The following is a 17,883-nucleotide window of genomic DNA, read 5'->3' as shown; positions in this document are numbered from 1 at the left end:
GCAGTCAGAAGGTCTGCACTAGATCCTTTCATCCACTTCCTAGCTGTGTGTCAGGCTAGTTATCCAGCTTCTCTGGCCTCAGTTTTATGAACTATAAAATGGGATTGATAAAAGTATTGATAAAAATATCTTTTTCACAACAGAATAAAATGACATAATGTATGTGAAGTGGTTAGTACACTTCGTGGCTGATTAACCTTCAGCACATCTTACGTAAGTAACATTTATTTACATAAATAAAGGCAAGTATAATTTGAGAAACACTGTAACAGAAGTATGCATGATATCCTCTGGCGATTTTACAAAGAGGAGCCCGAAGTCAGAAAGGGAGGTCGTGGAGGGCTACCCAGCTGATGTGATTTTTGAGGTGGATTTTGAAGGATTAGTCAAGTCTACCAGGCAGAAAAACGCTCAAGTCCCCATGTCGAGAGGTGTGAAAGTTTTAATCTGGGCGGTAGCAAGTCGTGTAATGGGAACAGAATGTAAAGGAAAGGGATGTAGCAGGAATAACTCAGAAATGTTAGCTGAGGCCGTGCATGGAGGGTTAGATGCTGGCTTCCAGGGTTTGACTCGTGACAAAGCAGCGGAGGACTCCTGAAGATCTTTTAGGCAGAGCCACTTGATATGCAGAAGTGGGCCGAAAGCGAGGGAATCTGTGGTAGAGACCCTGACATGTCATTCTCCTAAACCCCACCTCCTAACTGCTGGTGCTTGTCGTGTCCAAATCTTACCCTATTCAAAACCAAGGTCCTTCCCTTCCGGTCTGTCCCTCTGCCTGCATTCCCGATCCTGAAACAATCAGCACCGTTGCCATTCACAGAGGTCTTCAAGCTGAAGGGAAGAATCCAGATCCATCCCTGAATCCTCATTTTCTAGCAGTTTCTTCCCCTCCCTCCCCCTGGCCCCTTCGCTCTCCCCGTCCTTCCCCACCCTCCCCACCGACGGAGGGGGAGGGTACTTTATGCCTCTTCAGTCCTGAGCCAGCCCTTTCTTCCCGCTCAGCGCCGCGACAGCCCCAGCACAGCCCCAGCACAGCCCCAGCACAGCCCCAGCACAGCCCTCTTCTTGATCCTCCTCACTTGCCACCAGAAAATCTTCTGGAAACAGCCTGCGGCCTTGTTAGCCCCCTGCAGCTTTCAGGTCACTGCCTACTACAGACTCTTTCTATCACCGATGACACCCTTCACACACATTTCCAGTTTTATTTGTAAATCCCACTAAAAGGTGTTTTTGTCATCTCATTGTTACTTAGTAAGTTAACCTTTGGTGTGGAAACAACTAGACTGTGACTAAGCACGTGGAGGGTTCTTGAGTGGAGTCACGGCGACTTCTTGTCGGGACCTCAGCTTCGAAGATTCCTTTCTGGTGGCCTCATCGCCACCCGCTCGTCATAATCACATGAACCAGCTCGACAGCAGAAGTGGTTTCTTGAAATGTGCTGGCGTCTTTGACTGGGAGCTGCTCCCACCGAACTGAGCGACAAGCCAAAGATGAGAAGGATGCGTTTCGGAGCCACATTCGCCCTCGGACCACACTGTCGTTTCCCAGACTTCAGATGCAGTTTTTACATTTGGAAAGAGACTTCAGAAACAAACGGTGACAAAATTCTGCAGTTTCTCCTGTAGTCGTTACAGAATGGCTGCTACGGTGAAGCGTATTTGGCTGGTTTCCCAGATCAGAGCCTTGTTCCTCAGAGTTCAATACTAACTTGAAATTGTAATGCCGTTTATTTACTCAGCCACTAGACTGTTGGTCTTCATAGCTGAGCTGTCTGGTATCTTGTGCGTATTCTGTTGAAGAAAACATGCTGTGAGTGGAGAAAGGGACTAGATAAGCTATTTCAGGGCAAACAGTTTATCTACTTTTTAAAGGAATTCAAACTATCATATTTTTACAGCTGTTTCAAAAACATCTAGTTTACTGATTACACACTTCCTTCTGAAAGTCCCATGTGAGCTCAACACCTACAAACACACCTATGGAAAAGATAAAAGGACACTTTAACATTTTTCACATCTTGTAATTTCCCGTTTTTAAATCATAACAACGGAGAAAATGAAAAAGTGTTTTTTGTTGTAATTTACTGCTGGAAGTAACTTTGGAGTATGGTTAATCCTATAAATGCATGAATGAGGAAAAGACCAGTTATGTGTATGTAATTAAAATATCAGAGGCCTTGTGTTTATACATTTGTGTATGTATCATAACGAAAACTAAATTTTGCCTGATAAAATAATATAAATAGGGATATTACTCATTCAGAAATTGCCTTGATTGGGTAAATCCATATGCTGATACGGATTTTTAATGATCATAGCAGTCCTTTCCATCAAAAGGTCTTTAAAAAAGTATGTATTTAAAAAAGGAACAGAAATTGAATTCAAGTTTTTAAATACTGCCTTCATGCACAGGCACAAGGCAGCTTATATTTATACTCTCAAAGGAGCTTGGGAATTGTTGCTTCATGATGATTTGACTCTAGTGGTTTTCACCAAAAATCTACTATTTGTAGAGAATTTCTCAATGAACAGTTTACTTTCATTTTAAATTGAAAACTAATCTTCTTCATCAGGCAGGAGAAAATGATTTCACAAAGAAAGACTTGTTGATTTTGTCTTTCAGACCTGAAGATTATCGACTCTAGAAGAGTGACGATGGCAGGAAAGAGCCATGCGGTGACGGCAGCTTCTTCCTGAGGAGTCTCTCCGGAGCTCCAGGCAGAGGGAGACAGCCGCTGCGTTTTGACAAGGAACTTGACATGGGAGCTGAAAGCTTATGGAGAAGGCTCTGGAGGTGATACTCCTTAATAGGAAATTGCAACAAAATACATTATTTTATAGAATTATTTTATTACATAGTCCAATTTGAATTGCTGTAAGGGATGCTAAGAATAAAACTGCTTACTTGTGTAACTGTTCAGTTTTTCATTTAACAAAAACACACGTCCTGGGTAGCAGTGCAGGTAGAGTTGCCGACCGTGCGGATTCGCTCAAGTTCCGCCATCGCTGTTCTGCCCCGCACCCGGGGGACGCAGCCCCACCTCTGCTCTTCCTTTCAGCGATGACTGTGTCTAACCTCCCACGGTACATTCATCCAGCTCAGAAGCGTAAGGTTTGCGCTGAGGTATTTACAAAGTGCAGTCATCTTTTTTCCATATAGCTTCTTGGTCTCCAGGACGCCAAATAAACTATGGCCTGTCTGCTCCCTGGAAATCTCACTGCCCTGCCTGTGGTGCCTGCAGACTCCTGCACGATGCCCCCGTATCTTCTCCTCTTGGCTCCGGCTCACTTTTGTGCTGGACACTTCGATTGGGCTGCTGAGATAAATAGCCCTCACAGACTCTCTTCTTTAGGAATTAAGATGCCAAACCATTGTATTTGGTCATTTTTGTGGGAGTTTGTTTTTGTTTTTGTTTTTTCTTCCCTTATCGTAGCCAATCAAAGAGTGAGTTTCACACCACTTTTCCCATTCATTCAGCAAACACATATTTGCCAGGCACAGTGCTAGGTGTTGGGAAAACAGAAATCATGTGTTTCTTCCCCCAGCACCTCTTGCCCCACCAAAGAGCATACAGTCTCCTGCAGAGTGGAAAAGGAGCTTTAGAGCGACTTGTCAATAAGTGCACTTGGGCGTCAGAGACGCAGAGGTAAACACGTACAAGCTGAGATGTAAGTATGTGTAGGGGAAAATTCAGTAACTTTTAGAAGAGGAAGTATTGCTAGTAAGCACCTGCAGACGTCCAAACACAGCAGCTTTATGTAAATTCATGTAATCCATACGGCAACCCTATAATGTACACAACGCAGTCCTCCCCATTTAAAACCAGAGATGCCGAAGTAGCGACAAGTTATGCGACTTGGCCTAGGTCACAAACGTGAACTGCTCAGTGGTCATCAGGATTTGAGCCCAGGCAGTCTGGTTCACGAGCCCATGGACTTAGCCGCTGCCAGCTGAGATCATGAGTGTTTGTTTTGGTCTCACAAAGTCTGTGGTAAAGCCTAACCTGGTACAGGTCGACAGCTCCCATTCGCAGGGAAGTGGCAGTTCTATTTTAAACTTTTGGACCAAAAAAGAAGCCTCCTCCCTTCGTGATGGGGAAAGGGTAGGTGTGAGTCAGTATGAAACAAGCCTCCAGCTCCTGATACAGTAGCTTTAATAGAGAGGAGCTGGTATAACCTGAACACCTGAAACAATGTCTCGTACATGTTCCTTGGCTGAGAAAGGCTCACTGAGGAAAGCCCTGGTTTCTGACAAAGCCGCAGAGTTTGAAGAGGTGAGAGCAGAGCCATGTGCTCTACAATGACATTGAGCCCAGTCCTCATCACATTCAGTAAGAAGATGGACACTGACCGCCATAAACCTCACTCTCACTTACTATGGGAGAGCCTGTTTGGTGGGGGAGGGGCCACCTGACCCTACGGAACCATCTAGAACTAAACCAAGGCTATGTTGGACTGAGTGGCTCCTCCTTACCATTAGGTGCTAACTCCATTTTGCATGCGGAGAGAATTAGAGCGGGAGGCTTTTGCACTTGGTACATGGCCTTCCGAAGCCGACTCTATTAGGCCTTCCACTGCCTGCCCTTTTGCCATTGCCCGAGAGTTTATAACAGCCTGACCTGTGCATGTACTAAGAGAGCACAGCCACAGCAGCCAAACAGAAATCACAGCTCGCTGTAGGGGACCCAGTAACCTCAGCCAGGAAGACAAGCCGGCCCACTGGAATCCCATTGGCTCCCACTGAAGTTATGACTGAAATGAATAGAAGAAACAAAAGAGAGCATTAAAAAATAAGAGTTCTTGCAGAAAAAGAAGGAAGCCGTAATTATTTCAAGAGTCCTGTGGGAAGGAAAAGAATGCTGATAGACAAAATAGATTAGATAGGGCTCAGTGGGTTAAGCCTTAGCCTTTGGCTCTGGTCATGATCTCAGGTTCCTGGGATCGAGCTCCGCATTGGGCTCTCTGCTGAGCGGGGAGCCTGCTTCCCTCCCCCCACTTCTCTCTGCCTCTCTGCCTACTTGTGATCTCTCTCTCTGTCAAATAAATAAATCTTTAAAATATATATATAGATATAATGGCTATGTGTAATGTGCAAATCGGTGCAGGTAAGGAATCAAATGACTAAAACCAAAATTATATTGGTTCATATGCAGTTTTGGACTACTAGCCAACACCAGGTAAACGTGAAAAACACCACCCAGCTGCGCGTAATGACCTGAGGGAGAATAATACGAAACACCTCCCTCAGTTTGGCCCAAGTGCATTGCCTGCTGTATTTTCTCAGTATAACACAAGGAGGCGTCCTGACCATTAGCAGCAGAGGAAAAGCCTAATGGATTGCAAAGGATTGCAAAGCTCTGAAATCAGACTGTGCCATTGCAGTAGGCAGTCAGCCTTAAGCCAGCACAACGACAAACATAGGAGACAACACCGAAAACAAAAGAAGAGCGTAATCTAAACTTCCCAAGAGTCACCTGTTTTCCAGGCAACTGAAAACTGAAAAGCGCTCGTTTGCTGTGGGTTGAAGATGACCCCAAATCTGAGGCAGCATGAGAGCACTTTGTGTCATCTCCTCTCATGTGGGGCCACACAAACAGCTTCTTTATGGGAGGCAGAAACTAACAAAATGATAAAAATTGGATTTCTGTTTGAAGCTTATGCAGAGGAACAAAAGCAGGGCCAACAAGCCACAGCCATGTACCTCCGATATCCCATTCCTTCAAAAAACCTGAATCTTCCTTTTACTTATTTTCCATAGTTCAAAAGTCACAACCCCTCACTATCAACACGTCCACTAAGCAAACTTCATGTCTTGTCAAAACAACATTCTATATTTACTACAATGGTTATTAGAAACTATGTTTAAAATTATGGTAGTTTTCTTGAGACAGTACTGAACTTTCTGCCCCAAACCCTTTTTCCCATAAGCCCTGTTATTTTTGGAGTGCAAAATTCCGCCATTCAGGGATTATTTTTTTAGGAACGCATACACCACATTATGGGGCGGACGGCTGTACTTACTGTAATCTCTGGTTTGGCACCTCGGCTTTCGCAGGGTCCTAAGAGGTCACACTCTCCAAGCCCAACAGAAGTGGCCACATGGGAGATACCGTGCTCAAGTCCGGTGCCATCCCCTTGTCAAGTCTGAGCCTGAGTCGGGAGCACCTCCCGTGAGGTGCCTCTCTTATAGGCAGAATGGTGCTCTTACCACAGCCTGCCCTCCCCTCCAGGCGGGGGCCATCTCCGGGATTCGATCAGCCCCTCGCAGGTGGGCTAACATAACACCTTTTAAAGGCATCGGTTCTACAGCAGGCCTTTTAAAAGCACCAGAACGCAATCCTTTTCTTCCCTGTCCTAATTGCTACTCCAAATTTACAAAGTGAATACTTGTTTTACTTGTAAGGTTTAATTTAAAGAACTGGGACCCGTGGGACTCATCATGTCCCTTGGTGTAGACAGGTGGGGCCATGTGCTGAGCCAGAGGCGAAGGTTGTGGTCAAAAAGAAATGCTGCCGTCTTTAAAAATAATTGCAGGGGCACCTGGGTGCCTCAGTGGGTTAAGCCTCTGCCTTCGGCTCAGGTCATGATCTCAGGGTTCTGGGATCGAGTCCTGCCTCGGGCTCTCTGTTCAGCAGGGAGTCTGCTTCCTCCTCTCTCTCTGCCTGCCTCTCTGCCTACTTGTGATCTCTGTCTGTCAAATAAATAAATAAAATCTTTAAAAAAGAAATGATTTCAAAGCAGCATTTTGTTTTACTTGTAAGGTTTAATTTAAATGAAGGAAGATTAAAAAATGCATACAAACTGCCGTGATCAGATTCCCAGCATAGTTCCTTCCTCCTCCGTCGTGAATTCCCTGCTAGCTGCATTCAGACACCATCCCTATGCTTGTGCCCCATCTTTTTTTTCCTCTCTGCTGCATTTGTTTGCTGACCTCCTGGAGAAGGGGCTTAGTACCACGTGTAGCCAAGAGCAACATTAACTGTCCACGTCCCTCCTGGCTGAAAACTTCCTGGCGGAACAGGTAGCAAGGTCTGAATTTGCAAAGCCTTCGAGTCCCAGGAGGGGTTGTGCTGCCAAGCTCCACAATGCTGAGTTTGAATTGGACAGAACCCTCCTTAAGAAGGTAGGCTCTTTCCAAGACAGACATGAAGGCTACATTTCAACTTAAACAGGCCCTTACAGAGAAATGGTATTTTTCTCTTGGTCCAAAAATCTGAAATAAGAGAGTTGAATAGTTTTGCAGCATCGTGACTGGTTGGGGCTTCACCTTAGAAGAATGGAAATCTGAGACCAGCTACTGGTAAAACAGACGGGGACCCCACCCACGCTCCAACATCTAGTGGGCTGGCAGCCAAGAAGTTTTCGGATACATTTTCCACACGAAGACAGCACAAACAGGACCTCAGAAGGAGACATGTGTTTGTATCCACGCCATTTGGTCCATGAGAAACCCTTTGATTTCAAACAGATCTTTATTTCAAGGCTTAACTTTGCTTTTACTGCCCTCACTTTCAAGTCCAAAGTTAATACTCGCTGAAGCCTTGCAAACAGAGGTCGCTAGAAGACCCTACTGTTTCAAGTGCGACCCCCGTGCTTTCCGGGCTGCTGCTTCGGGGCTCCAGCCCATCAGCTTACATTAAACTGCTCAGAATCACACTCTGGAATGAGGGTGCCATCCGACACCTTTCTTCGCAATCACAAAACTAAAAGGGGTCTTGGTATTTGGAGAAAATTGTGAGCATAATGTAAGCAACTGTCTGACTTTTTGGCAAATTCACAAAATCCAAATAAAATATTTTTACAACTTGTGAAGAAAATATGGCCCGTTATTTCATTATTATGCACCGTTACCAGCACCATGTATATGTAGGGGCAGTAAATCATGGAGAAGCGTGCATGTGTGTATCCTCCAGAAAATTGGACCCCGAAGTCTAAACTTTGGAAAGGCCATTCATCAACCTGCTCTCGGGTCTAGATTAACAAAGGATGAGCTGCTGTATTTCATTCAGTCATTCAAACAGTATTTATGTTCCAGAAACTATTCTAGGTGTTTGAAATAGATATGGGAATAAGTTTCCTGCTCTCATGGTGTGCTATTGTGATTTATAACAAGAAATGTATATATTTGGTCTGTTTCTGGCACAGAGCTAAAACTCTTGGAATTTCCTGACTGAGCAGAGTAGTAAAGATGTGTTTTGTTATATTAATAAGATGACTTTGGGCTCCCACCTAAGGATGGGCACTGGTTACCAAGAGAACCAGACACATAAGTAGAAGATTGGACCCGCCAGTCCCACCCTGACCTCCAGGGAAGAGAGAGGGACTGGAGGTTGAGTAAATCACCAATGGCCAGTGAGTTCATTAGGGGTGCCTCTGTAAAAAAGTCTCCGTAAACCCTAAAAGGCCAGGGCTCTGAGAGCTTCCAGATTGGTGAATCAGAATACAGCCACAGGTCGACATGCCGGGCCCCAAACCCCATGGGGACAGAAGATCTTCTGTTGGGGACCTGACCCGATGTGTCACTTTATCCAACTGTTGATTAGTATCCTTTTAATACGCTCTCTAATAAACTGGTGATCTCAAGAGTCAACTAGCTGCCTGAGTTCTGTGAGCCACTTAACAAAGCAATCAAACCCAAGGAGGGAGGTGTGGGAACCTCTGATTTATAGCCAGGCAGGAGGCCCAGGTGACAATGCAGATTTGTCATTGGTATGGAGTGGGGGACTGAGTCCTTAGCCTATAGGATCTGTCACCAGGTCAACGGCATCAGAACAGAGTTGAATCTGTAGGACGCGATCAGTGTCCACAGAGAAGTGAGTTCATTACTTGAGGTGTTCAAGAAAAAGCACACGTTGGAATCATTGTCAGTTTCACACTGGCCTCTTGTACCCTAGTGAAGGGATGCGGAGAGCAGACAGGATACATGACCTAGAGAGAGGTTATAGACAAGTCATATTCGTAGGTGGTAAGTATGAGATCTCTCGGCTATTGACAGAGCCCTTTTGCAGAATACCACTCCAAAGCGATCATCAGCTTTTTCTCCTCTGACACATGTGCAAGTCGGCTGGAGTGCAGCCACGGTTTGAGTCCAGGTCTGTTGCACACGTCTCTGGGCATCCTTGAGCCAGTGGCTCCCCGAGGCATGAGGCACGTTCTCATGGTGAAAGGCAGAAACACAAGAAAGCAAGCCTACCATGCAAGCAAATGTCAGACCCCTGCTGGTGCGATGTGCGGGGACATCCAGTGTGTGTCATGCTTGTGTCTCATGCTGGCCAATGTCTTCCAAGGCGAAGTCGAGGGACTGGGAGGTATTTTGCTACGTTGGAGATAGAGGAACTGGGTGGGGAAGTGGATATTTTATATATTTATATTTTATATACAATTTACCCAAAGTGTAAAGGGAAGAAAATGTCGGATTCTGTGGTTTTTAAGACAGAGCCAGCAGGATTTTTGACAGATTGAAAGAGTCGGAAGGAAAGAGGTGATCCACTCTGCCCCTTTAACCAAACCTCTGAGCACTTGCCTGCGGCTTCCCTCACCCCAGAATGCCAAGACGGTGAAATAAGGAGGAAAAGGAAACAAACTCGAGTCTTCTTTTTTTATTTTAAGATTTTATTTATTTATTTGACAGACAGAGATCACAAGTAGGCAGAGAGGCAGGCAGAGAGAAAGGAGGAAGCAGGCTCCCTGCTGAGCAGAGAGCCCGATGCGGGGCTCGATCCCAGGACCCTGGGATCATGACCTGAAGTGGAGGCAGAGGCCTTAACCCACTGAGCCACCCAGGTGCCCCCAAACTTGAGTCTTCTTAAGGGAGTGAAAAAATATATATATATGTGGTTTTCTTGACCCTGCTGTTGTACCATACCCTCTCCCATTTCTTTGCTCCTTTTTGCAGCAAGACTCATTCAACGAGTGGGATATACTTGCTATCCCCGTTTCTTTTAGTCCCTCTTTTTCTCTTCAATTTTCTCAAACTTTTGCCTTTGACGTTCTACCAAAATTCCTTCTTGAAGGTTTCAAATGATCTCCACACTTCCTATTTATCTCAGAATTAAAGCCAACATGTATACCTTGGCCCAGAGGCCATGTAATCCGGCCCCCAGTGGCCACTCTCATCTTACCTCCTGCAATTCTTCTGCTCCTTCTGCTTGGCCACGCTCACTTCCTCAGTGCTTCTGCAATACTTCAGGCATCTTATTACCGAGAGCCCCTATGCGCTCACCATTCCCACTGCCAGGAAGTCTCTTCCTCCAGATCTACCCCCCGGGCTTACTCCTCTCCGTTCTTCAGGTCTCTGCTCAAATGTCAGTACTCATGAAGTCTACTCTGACCACCTTATTTGACTATAACCCTCTCCCTTCTCACCCTTAGCTCCTTCCATCCTCTTACCTTTACTTTTCCATAACCCATTCTTCCTATGTGTGTGTCATTTACTTCCTTATGAGGTTTATTATTTATTTTCTGTCATTCTCACTAGAATACAAGCTCAAATGAGAGAGCGATTTTTGTGTGTCACTCTTGCGTGCACATTCCATTGTGCTTGAAATATGCCAGGGAGATATCGTTGTTGTGCCATAAACACATTCCTGTAATTCAAATGTACATAGTAACTTGGGCAAATTGCACTGGTTCCTGACTTGTCTCCCGGACTCACATTTCTACCCTCACACTACATACCCCTTCTGCTCACCCGTGGCTTAGCCAGACTTGGGGTGGATAGTTCTGCGAGTTCAGACTCAGCCCTGCTGGCAGCATCCTATCTCATGAGTATGCTAGAAACATCTTTCTGTCTCATAGTACTGTCATGCAAAGACAGTCCCCGACGTTAGGAGTTAATACCCCCCAAACCAAGGCTCAACCCGTGGGACACAGGGAGTCAGAGGAGGAAAGCTTCAGCCTCCCGCCCTCTGGAGACAGTTCTAAAAAGTGGTCTTCCACTCCTCAAAGGACATGAAGGAACAGAATCCCTACAGCCTACCATGGTGACCCTGGCTATATATGTTTATATTGGCTTTCCCTGTTTCCTGTCTCATTTGCCCTGCTCTTCATTGCTTGCTCCTGGGATCATCTCCCAAATAATCTACCTGCCCGAAAACCTTGTTTCATCCCAAAGAACCCGCGCCAACACATACCAATATCCATCCTCACATTGAAGCCAAATAGATACTTCTAACATAGAGGTCCCAAACCAAACTAATTTGGCGAGTCCCTACCACCTGGCCTAAAATCCACACACCTTATAATGCCTATAAGACTCTGTCAGATTTTTGTAAACCCATCTCTCCATGCTCATCTCCATCTACGTCTGTTGTAGGACTTTGCATTTCAGTCCTTCTTAACCATCGGTAATTGCCAAACAAGCATGTCCTCACGTCTCTATGCCATGGAATAAACTCTCTTCAACTCTCCTCTACCAATCCTATTTCCACCAATGCTCATACCTCTGTTCTTTCCAGGCATTCTTAAGTATTTCTTCTCCCTTGCTATCTCTGCCCCATGTAATATATCCACCATAACCATTGTCTTATTGTGCTGTAACTGTTTCGTGCTCCATTGGTGAGTTGAGCTTACTGAAGCAGAGAGTGTCTTTTCTCTTGTGTATCCCAGCATCTAACACAGTGTGTGGCTCATGGAATCCCCCAAAAGAGTGTCTGGCACATAACAAACCCATGGCCTATAATAAATATTTGTGGCATGAGTAACGGCAGCTATATTAGCCACGGTAAGGCTAGCTAATGTAATACACACACACACATTTCTGGGCTGTTGTTACTCTATAAAAGTTTATTTCTTGGTCATGTAACAATGTAATGCAGATGTTCCTAATCAGTCGCTGGCCTTCCGCAAAGTCATTCTGGAACCCAAACACCTTCCATCTTATGACTCCTGCCTCCTAAAGGGCCTTGGAGTCCTCTGCATTCAGGTATCAAATGGAAAAAAAGCAAGTAGACAACATACACACACATCTTAACTCCCTTGACTCAGAAGTCACATATACATTTCATTGGTTGAGAACATGTTATATAGCCACACTGAGGGGGTCTGGGCAATAAAAAATCTACTTTGGGGACGCCTGGGTGGCTCAGTTGGTTAAGCAGCTGCCTTCGGCTCAGGTCATGATCACAGCGTCCTGGGATCGAGTCCCACATTGGGCTTCTTGCTCAACAGGGAGCCTGCTTCTCCCTCTGCCTCTGCCTGCCATTCTGTCTGTTTGTGCTCGCTCTCTCCCCCCCTCTCTCTCTGATAAATAAATAAAATCTTTAAAAAAAAAATCTACTTCGTACTCAAGAAGGAGAGAATCAAGTTTTGGCAGAAGCTAGCCAGTGTCTAACACAGAAGCCAATAGGAAATAATTGGTACACTCAATATAACTGTCTCTTTGGTGATACTAGAGTCAGGAAGGTAAGAAATCTTGACTTTAATCAGTTAAGGAAAGAATGTGTGGACAAGAAGTCCAAGATGATATAATCCTTAACAAGTAACAAAGCAGGTGACTGCTTCCAGATACACTTGCCTTTGCTGTAGTTAGGCCTTGCTTTGATAGGAACAAAAATCCAAAAACCAAGTAAATGTCAAGATTCAAAAATGGTGTCCAAGCCATGGTCTTCCTGGTAGGCATAAACGTCATTATTCTGCTGTCTAGAAATATGATGATAGAAGTCATCAGCCTATTTCCACACTGCCAGGCTGCTGGGTTCATGGTCCCTTAGATCACTCCCCATCCTTGAACGCTACCTTTACAATTCCTTTGGAAAACACCCAGCTACAGAATGGTAGATATTTCAGGAAAAGAAAAGTAAACCTCCCCAAACCTGTAGAATGTGGACAGAAGGTTCCTGCTCCCTGCACAACCCGTTTTTGAGTTGCATCTGTTTTCTTTCCAGCTTTTCTGTTGCTCTCGCAGTCACAAGAGCTGAGGCTCTGTCCTGGTTTGATAAGACACACTCATACTTGACATTGGAATAGAACCCGTTGGCTGTGCTCCAAGGATATGAGCAGGCAGCCAGTGGACAACGGAGATTTAGTTAGCAAGCCCTCTACCAGGGGTGTCCAAATAGGACAGCTGCAACGTGCGAAAAAAGAACTCGGTTTGTGAAGTCTAACCCTGTCGGCTCCAGACTTGCCAGTTCACAGGTATTGTATGAGCAGGACGTGAGAAAGGACAGGTAGAGTAAAAACACGGGCATTTTCTAAGAACTGATTTCTCTTCAATACATCTCGTCGTTAACACATCCAAATAAAAATGATTCCTCACAGTGAAAGCTGAGCTGGTTAATGATTTTGTGACATGGTTTTTAGTGCATAACAGGGATACAATTTCATCAGGATTCACTGATTTGGGCCAGATGACAGGAGAATGAAAAATGGAGATAAATGTCTTCAGTAATTAGACTTTGCTGTTGGGCTCGCTTAGTTTTGCTCTGTTACCAACAACATTCATTTTAGATCTGGAAAAAAAAAAGGTACGTTTACTTCCCTGGATTTCATTATAAAACTTATTTTAGCTTAAGTTAATGAAGCTGAATTTCACCACATGGACCATAGATCTTTTCTAATCAGTGAGATAAAACGCAATTAAATGAAGAAACAAACAACTAACAAAATATGGAAAGTCATGGCAGCATATGTTTTTTATTACTTAGCAAGATACAGAGAAAAAAATAAATCATTACCAACGTTTATGCATTTACAAATGCTACCAAAACAAGAAAATCATTCCACTACTCCTGGTAATGTGTTTAGCCTCCTGCCCCTTTAATTCTGCTTTTAAAATTATCGTTGCTTATGATCTTTCTAAATAGTCTAAAATGACTCATTTTTCATCTGTTCCAAGTCATTAGTTATGATGAGGATATTAAGAAGTTTTTATAAAGCAGAATTTTATTTTAAAATCTTTTGTGATTTCCCTGTAAAGTATTAAGCTTCCGAGAGCACATGTTTGTTGCATCCACAGTATTGTCAAAAATCAGCATTTCCGTGAAATTAATACTTTACTTAAAAAACAAAGCTCCCCGGGGCGCCTGGGTGGATCAGTGGGTTAAAGCCTCTCTGCCTTTGGCTCAGGTCATGATCCCAGAGGCCTGGGATCAAGCCCCACATCGGGCTCTCTGCTCGGCAGGGAGCCTGCTTCCTCCTCTCTCTGACTGCCTCTCAGCCTACTTGTGATCTGTCTGTCAAATAAATAAATAAAATCTTAAAAAAAAAAAAAAAGCTCCCCCAAATCCTGTACACAGGACATTACTATGGCTAAGTGTCTGGAGTTTATTCACCCCAATCTTTCATTATGGATGGATGAGCAGAATAATCAATAAATAGCATACATACTGTTCAGGAATTTGCTTTTTTCATTTAACAATTCAGTTGAATATCTTGTGTCGGCCACATGTTTGATCAAATTATTCAAATGTAAAATTATTGCAAGTTCATTCCTGTAGTTAATTTTTCTTAGTGACAGAGTAATTCTAAAGAGTCAGGAGAAGAACCAGACTTTGTAGCAAAGGAATTCTCTGAACTCGGAGCTTGTCCAGCACAAATGAACCTTTTACGTCAGTGTTTCCAAGGCCACATCAAATCAGAATATGACATTATGATTTTTTTTTTGAACTAAATATTTTGGTTCACACCTTGGAAACCTCCACTCTGCATCTGAACAGCCCTTCTGTTGGGGACAACCCAAGGAGATTAAGTCCTGCCCGGCTGCTGTAGTTTAAATTAGTCATCCCAAATCATCCTGCCCTGTTTTGTCCTGCTTAAATCCCTGTTGTCTGCTCATATTGTACTTACTCTGGAAAATGCAAAAAACCCTCAAAAGCCAATGTGCCATGCTGAAGTTATTTTTTTTCCTCAAGTTTCTATCTCATGAGTGATATCACCCTTCGCACCATCTCCCAAACTTCAGATCTGGAAGCCGTTCTCACCTTCTGCCCGTCACCGTCCCCCCTCCTCCCATCAGTCATGGAGTTCTGCTCCTCAGACTTCCTCATCAGTTCTCAGAGCTGGCCCCTCCTCCTATTCCCATTTGCAGGGCTGTGGGGGGCAGGCCCTCTCCATCCCATCGACTGCAACAGGCAGCATGAGATGCACAGGCAAGGGGCCATGCGCTATGGCGGCAACCAGGTAAGAATCCCTTCTTTGCCTTTTTTATGTATGCGTGTAACATTGGACGTGTTACTTACCTTACACGATCCTTTGTAAAAAGGGAATACTTGGAGTAAGTTGTGCAAATCAACTGAATATTGGGTACCTAGAACAGAAGCTAGCAAACGTTAAGTCTTCATTAAATGTCTTTTTCCTTCCTTGTTCTTCCCTGACACCAGTCTGTCACACACACACTCTATCAAAATTTGGCCTCCAAAAAATAAGCACAACCAGATGGTTCATTTGCTTAGGTGCCCAGTGGTTTCCTACTGCTGTCAGCCAGAGATCCAAACATGTTAGCCTGGGATAGATCTTCCACTCTGATACAAATGAGCTTACTTGCTTCCAGTTCCAGCAGGAGGCGAGGAAGCTCCTATGACTCTGTATTCATCTTTTCTTCCCCATCACCCCAATCCATGGCTGAACCCATGGCAGATACTAATTCCAAATCAGATGGATGGGTGGATGCACGCTTGTGTGCACAGAGAGAGGGAGAAGTACATGAACCCATGAATGACTAGATTTACAGGAAGACATGGCTTATTTACCTCCTCTTCAGATTCTGAAATACTCACTAGATCTCAATTTGCAAGTCCCTATAGAAGCTGATCATTTGTTCCTAGACATTATTCCTGTCTCCCAGATGTTATTGTTAATATAGAGAGAAAACTCTTCTTACTGCAGGCAGGTTATAAATGAAACTGTGCCAGGACGAAATGATCCTACAGACATTTACTGAGCAGCTGTCAAGTAAGAGTTGAACTCCTAGAGAATGCACACAAATAGTATGGGGGCACAGAGGTTAAAGAACTAACTAGAAAAGGGGACTTTGATGTCATGGTTGTCAAGGTCGTCCCGATGGTCATGGTGGGTTTCAGGGAAGGCTTCATATTGGAAGAGGAATGTGGGTGAGTTTTGGAGGTGGAGTATAAATATAAATACGTCATTTAAACTGAGGTGGGGAAAAATAGGCAAGGAGTCAAAGAGAAACAAGAGAGAACATGCACCAGGAGTTTTGCAACTAGTTCATTGTGGCTGTAGTTTGGAGACTACTTGGCTGAAAAATATATTTCAAAAGAGAATAGGAAAAAACCAGGTTGAAGAGTCTGCATAAACAAAAATGAAAGAGGGGGAGAAGGATGGGGAAAAATCTCCAGGAGATCTCGTTCATTCCTGTGGCCTTTAAATGCTACCTACGTGTACATGACCCTGAAGTATATGTCTCTGACCCAGATGACTCTCTGAAGCTCCAAATCACCTATTTAGCACTTAACTCTCAGTTTCTCTGCTAAACTGAACTCTTCCATTTCCCTGCCCCAAATCTGTGATTCTCAGGGGGCTGGATGTCTCCAACTCCCAGTCAGCTATGCCAGACACCTGGGTTATCCTAGTCACATCTCTCCCCCTCATCTCCATTTCTAACAAGTCCTGTCAATTCCACCACCTTGGTTCAGTCCTCCACAAGCTTTCCTCTGACCACGACAATGGTGTGACTCACGTTGCCTCATCTACTGTGATCTCCTCCAACCAACCCATTGTCCACTGTGCAACCAGAATGATGTCAAAATAGTGTTTCTCAAACTGTAGTTCACTGAGGTGCTTGGTTAAAAAAAAAAAAAATGCAGAGTTTCTAACCCAGACTACTGAAGCACAGTTTTTGGTGATTCCTCAGGGCCCAGGAATCTGAACTTGAATAAGCCCTATCTCCATCCCTTTTTACCATTAAAGTGTAAGAATTACCAATATGTGTAGGCAGAGTAGCCCAGGGATAGAGGGGATACTTTGAGTCAGAGTGTCTACATTTGATTTTCTAGCTGTGTGTTCTCAGGTAGGTAACTTAACATTTTTGTGCTGCTGTCTCTTCACCAGGACAATCAAGACCACAGTGAACTAGCTCTTTGGTTGCAGTGATGACCAAATGATTAAGACCTAAGGAGTAGCTTTTATTGCTTCTCACCAATATTTTTGGTTCTTGTCTGCTTCCTGGCATGTGGGAAAATTATACTTCACCCCGATGAAGTTCACCGAGTTCATGTGATTTACATAGGCCAATAAAATGTGAGTGGAAGTCACGTGTGTCACTTCTGGAGGTAGTTGGGGGAGATGATTCTCCATGGCCTCTCTTCTCTTCTTTCGGCAATCATGGAGGTACATGTTGATATGGAAGTAGCGAAGAAATTGTTGTTACCGCAGCAGAGTAGAACCCAACCTCACTGGTTCGACTTTAAAGCCCTTGGAGTAGGCCCGGCCTAGAGTAACTGCTCAATGGCAGCTTCAGAAGAGAAGTTCAGCAACACGGCTCTTCCAGGTCTAATGTCTCAAGAGCTTAACACAATATGCATCTATTTCTCGGTTACCAAAGAGAGCAGGGAAACCGTCCTCCAGGTCCTGGCTCATCCTTGCTCCTCACTGTTTCTGTCTGAGACAAGATAAGGCTGGAGACCAAAGTCTCCAAGTCTTAGGCCAAGGTAGGCAGTGTGCCAGTTAGTGATTGAGATTTGAAGTTCCATGAGAAACATGGGTTCAGCAGATGACTGACATAATCAGGTATATATATATATATATTTAAGATTTTATTTATTTATTTGACAGAGAGAAATCACAAGTAGATGGAGAGGCAGGCAGAGAGAGAGAGAGAGAGAGAGAGAGAGAGAGAGAAGCAGGCTCCCTGTTGAGCAGAGAGCCCAACGTGGGACTCGATCCCAGGACCCTGAGATCATGACCTGAGCCGAAGGCAGCGGCTTAA

General features: G+C 44.4%; 1 protein-coding gene across 1 annotated transcript in view; it reads left to right on the top strand.

The window, feature by feature from the left end:
• MRPL13 (mitochondrial ribosomal protein L13) overlaps window positions 1-2,906 on the top strand; it is a 45,287-nt gene extending 42,381 nt beyond the window's left edge. The window contains exon 7 of the mRNA XM_059392956.1: window positions 2,623-2,906. Coding sequence (XP_059248939.1) covers window positions 2,623-2,644 — 22 coding nt within the window. The 3' untranslated portion in view covers window positions 2,645-2,906. The remainder of the gene's footprint in view (window positions 1-2,622) is intronic.
• The last annotated feature ends 14,977 nt before the right edge of the window (window positions 2,907-17,883 follow it).

Source organism: Mustela nigripes, chromosome 3 (genome assembly GCF_022355385.1).
Source record: "Mustela nigripes isolate SB6536 chromosome 3, MUSNIG.SB6536, whole genome shotgun sequence".
NCBI lineage: Eukaryota > Metazoa > Chordata > Mammalia > Carnivora > Mustelidae > Mustela > Mustela nigripes.
Note: the sequence above shows the minus strand (reverse complement) of the source record. Positions and strands in the feature narration are given on the sequence as shown.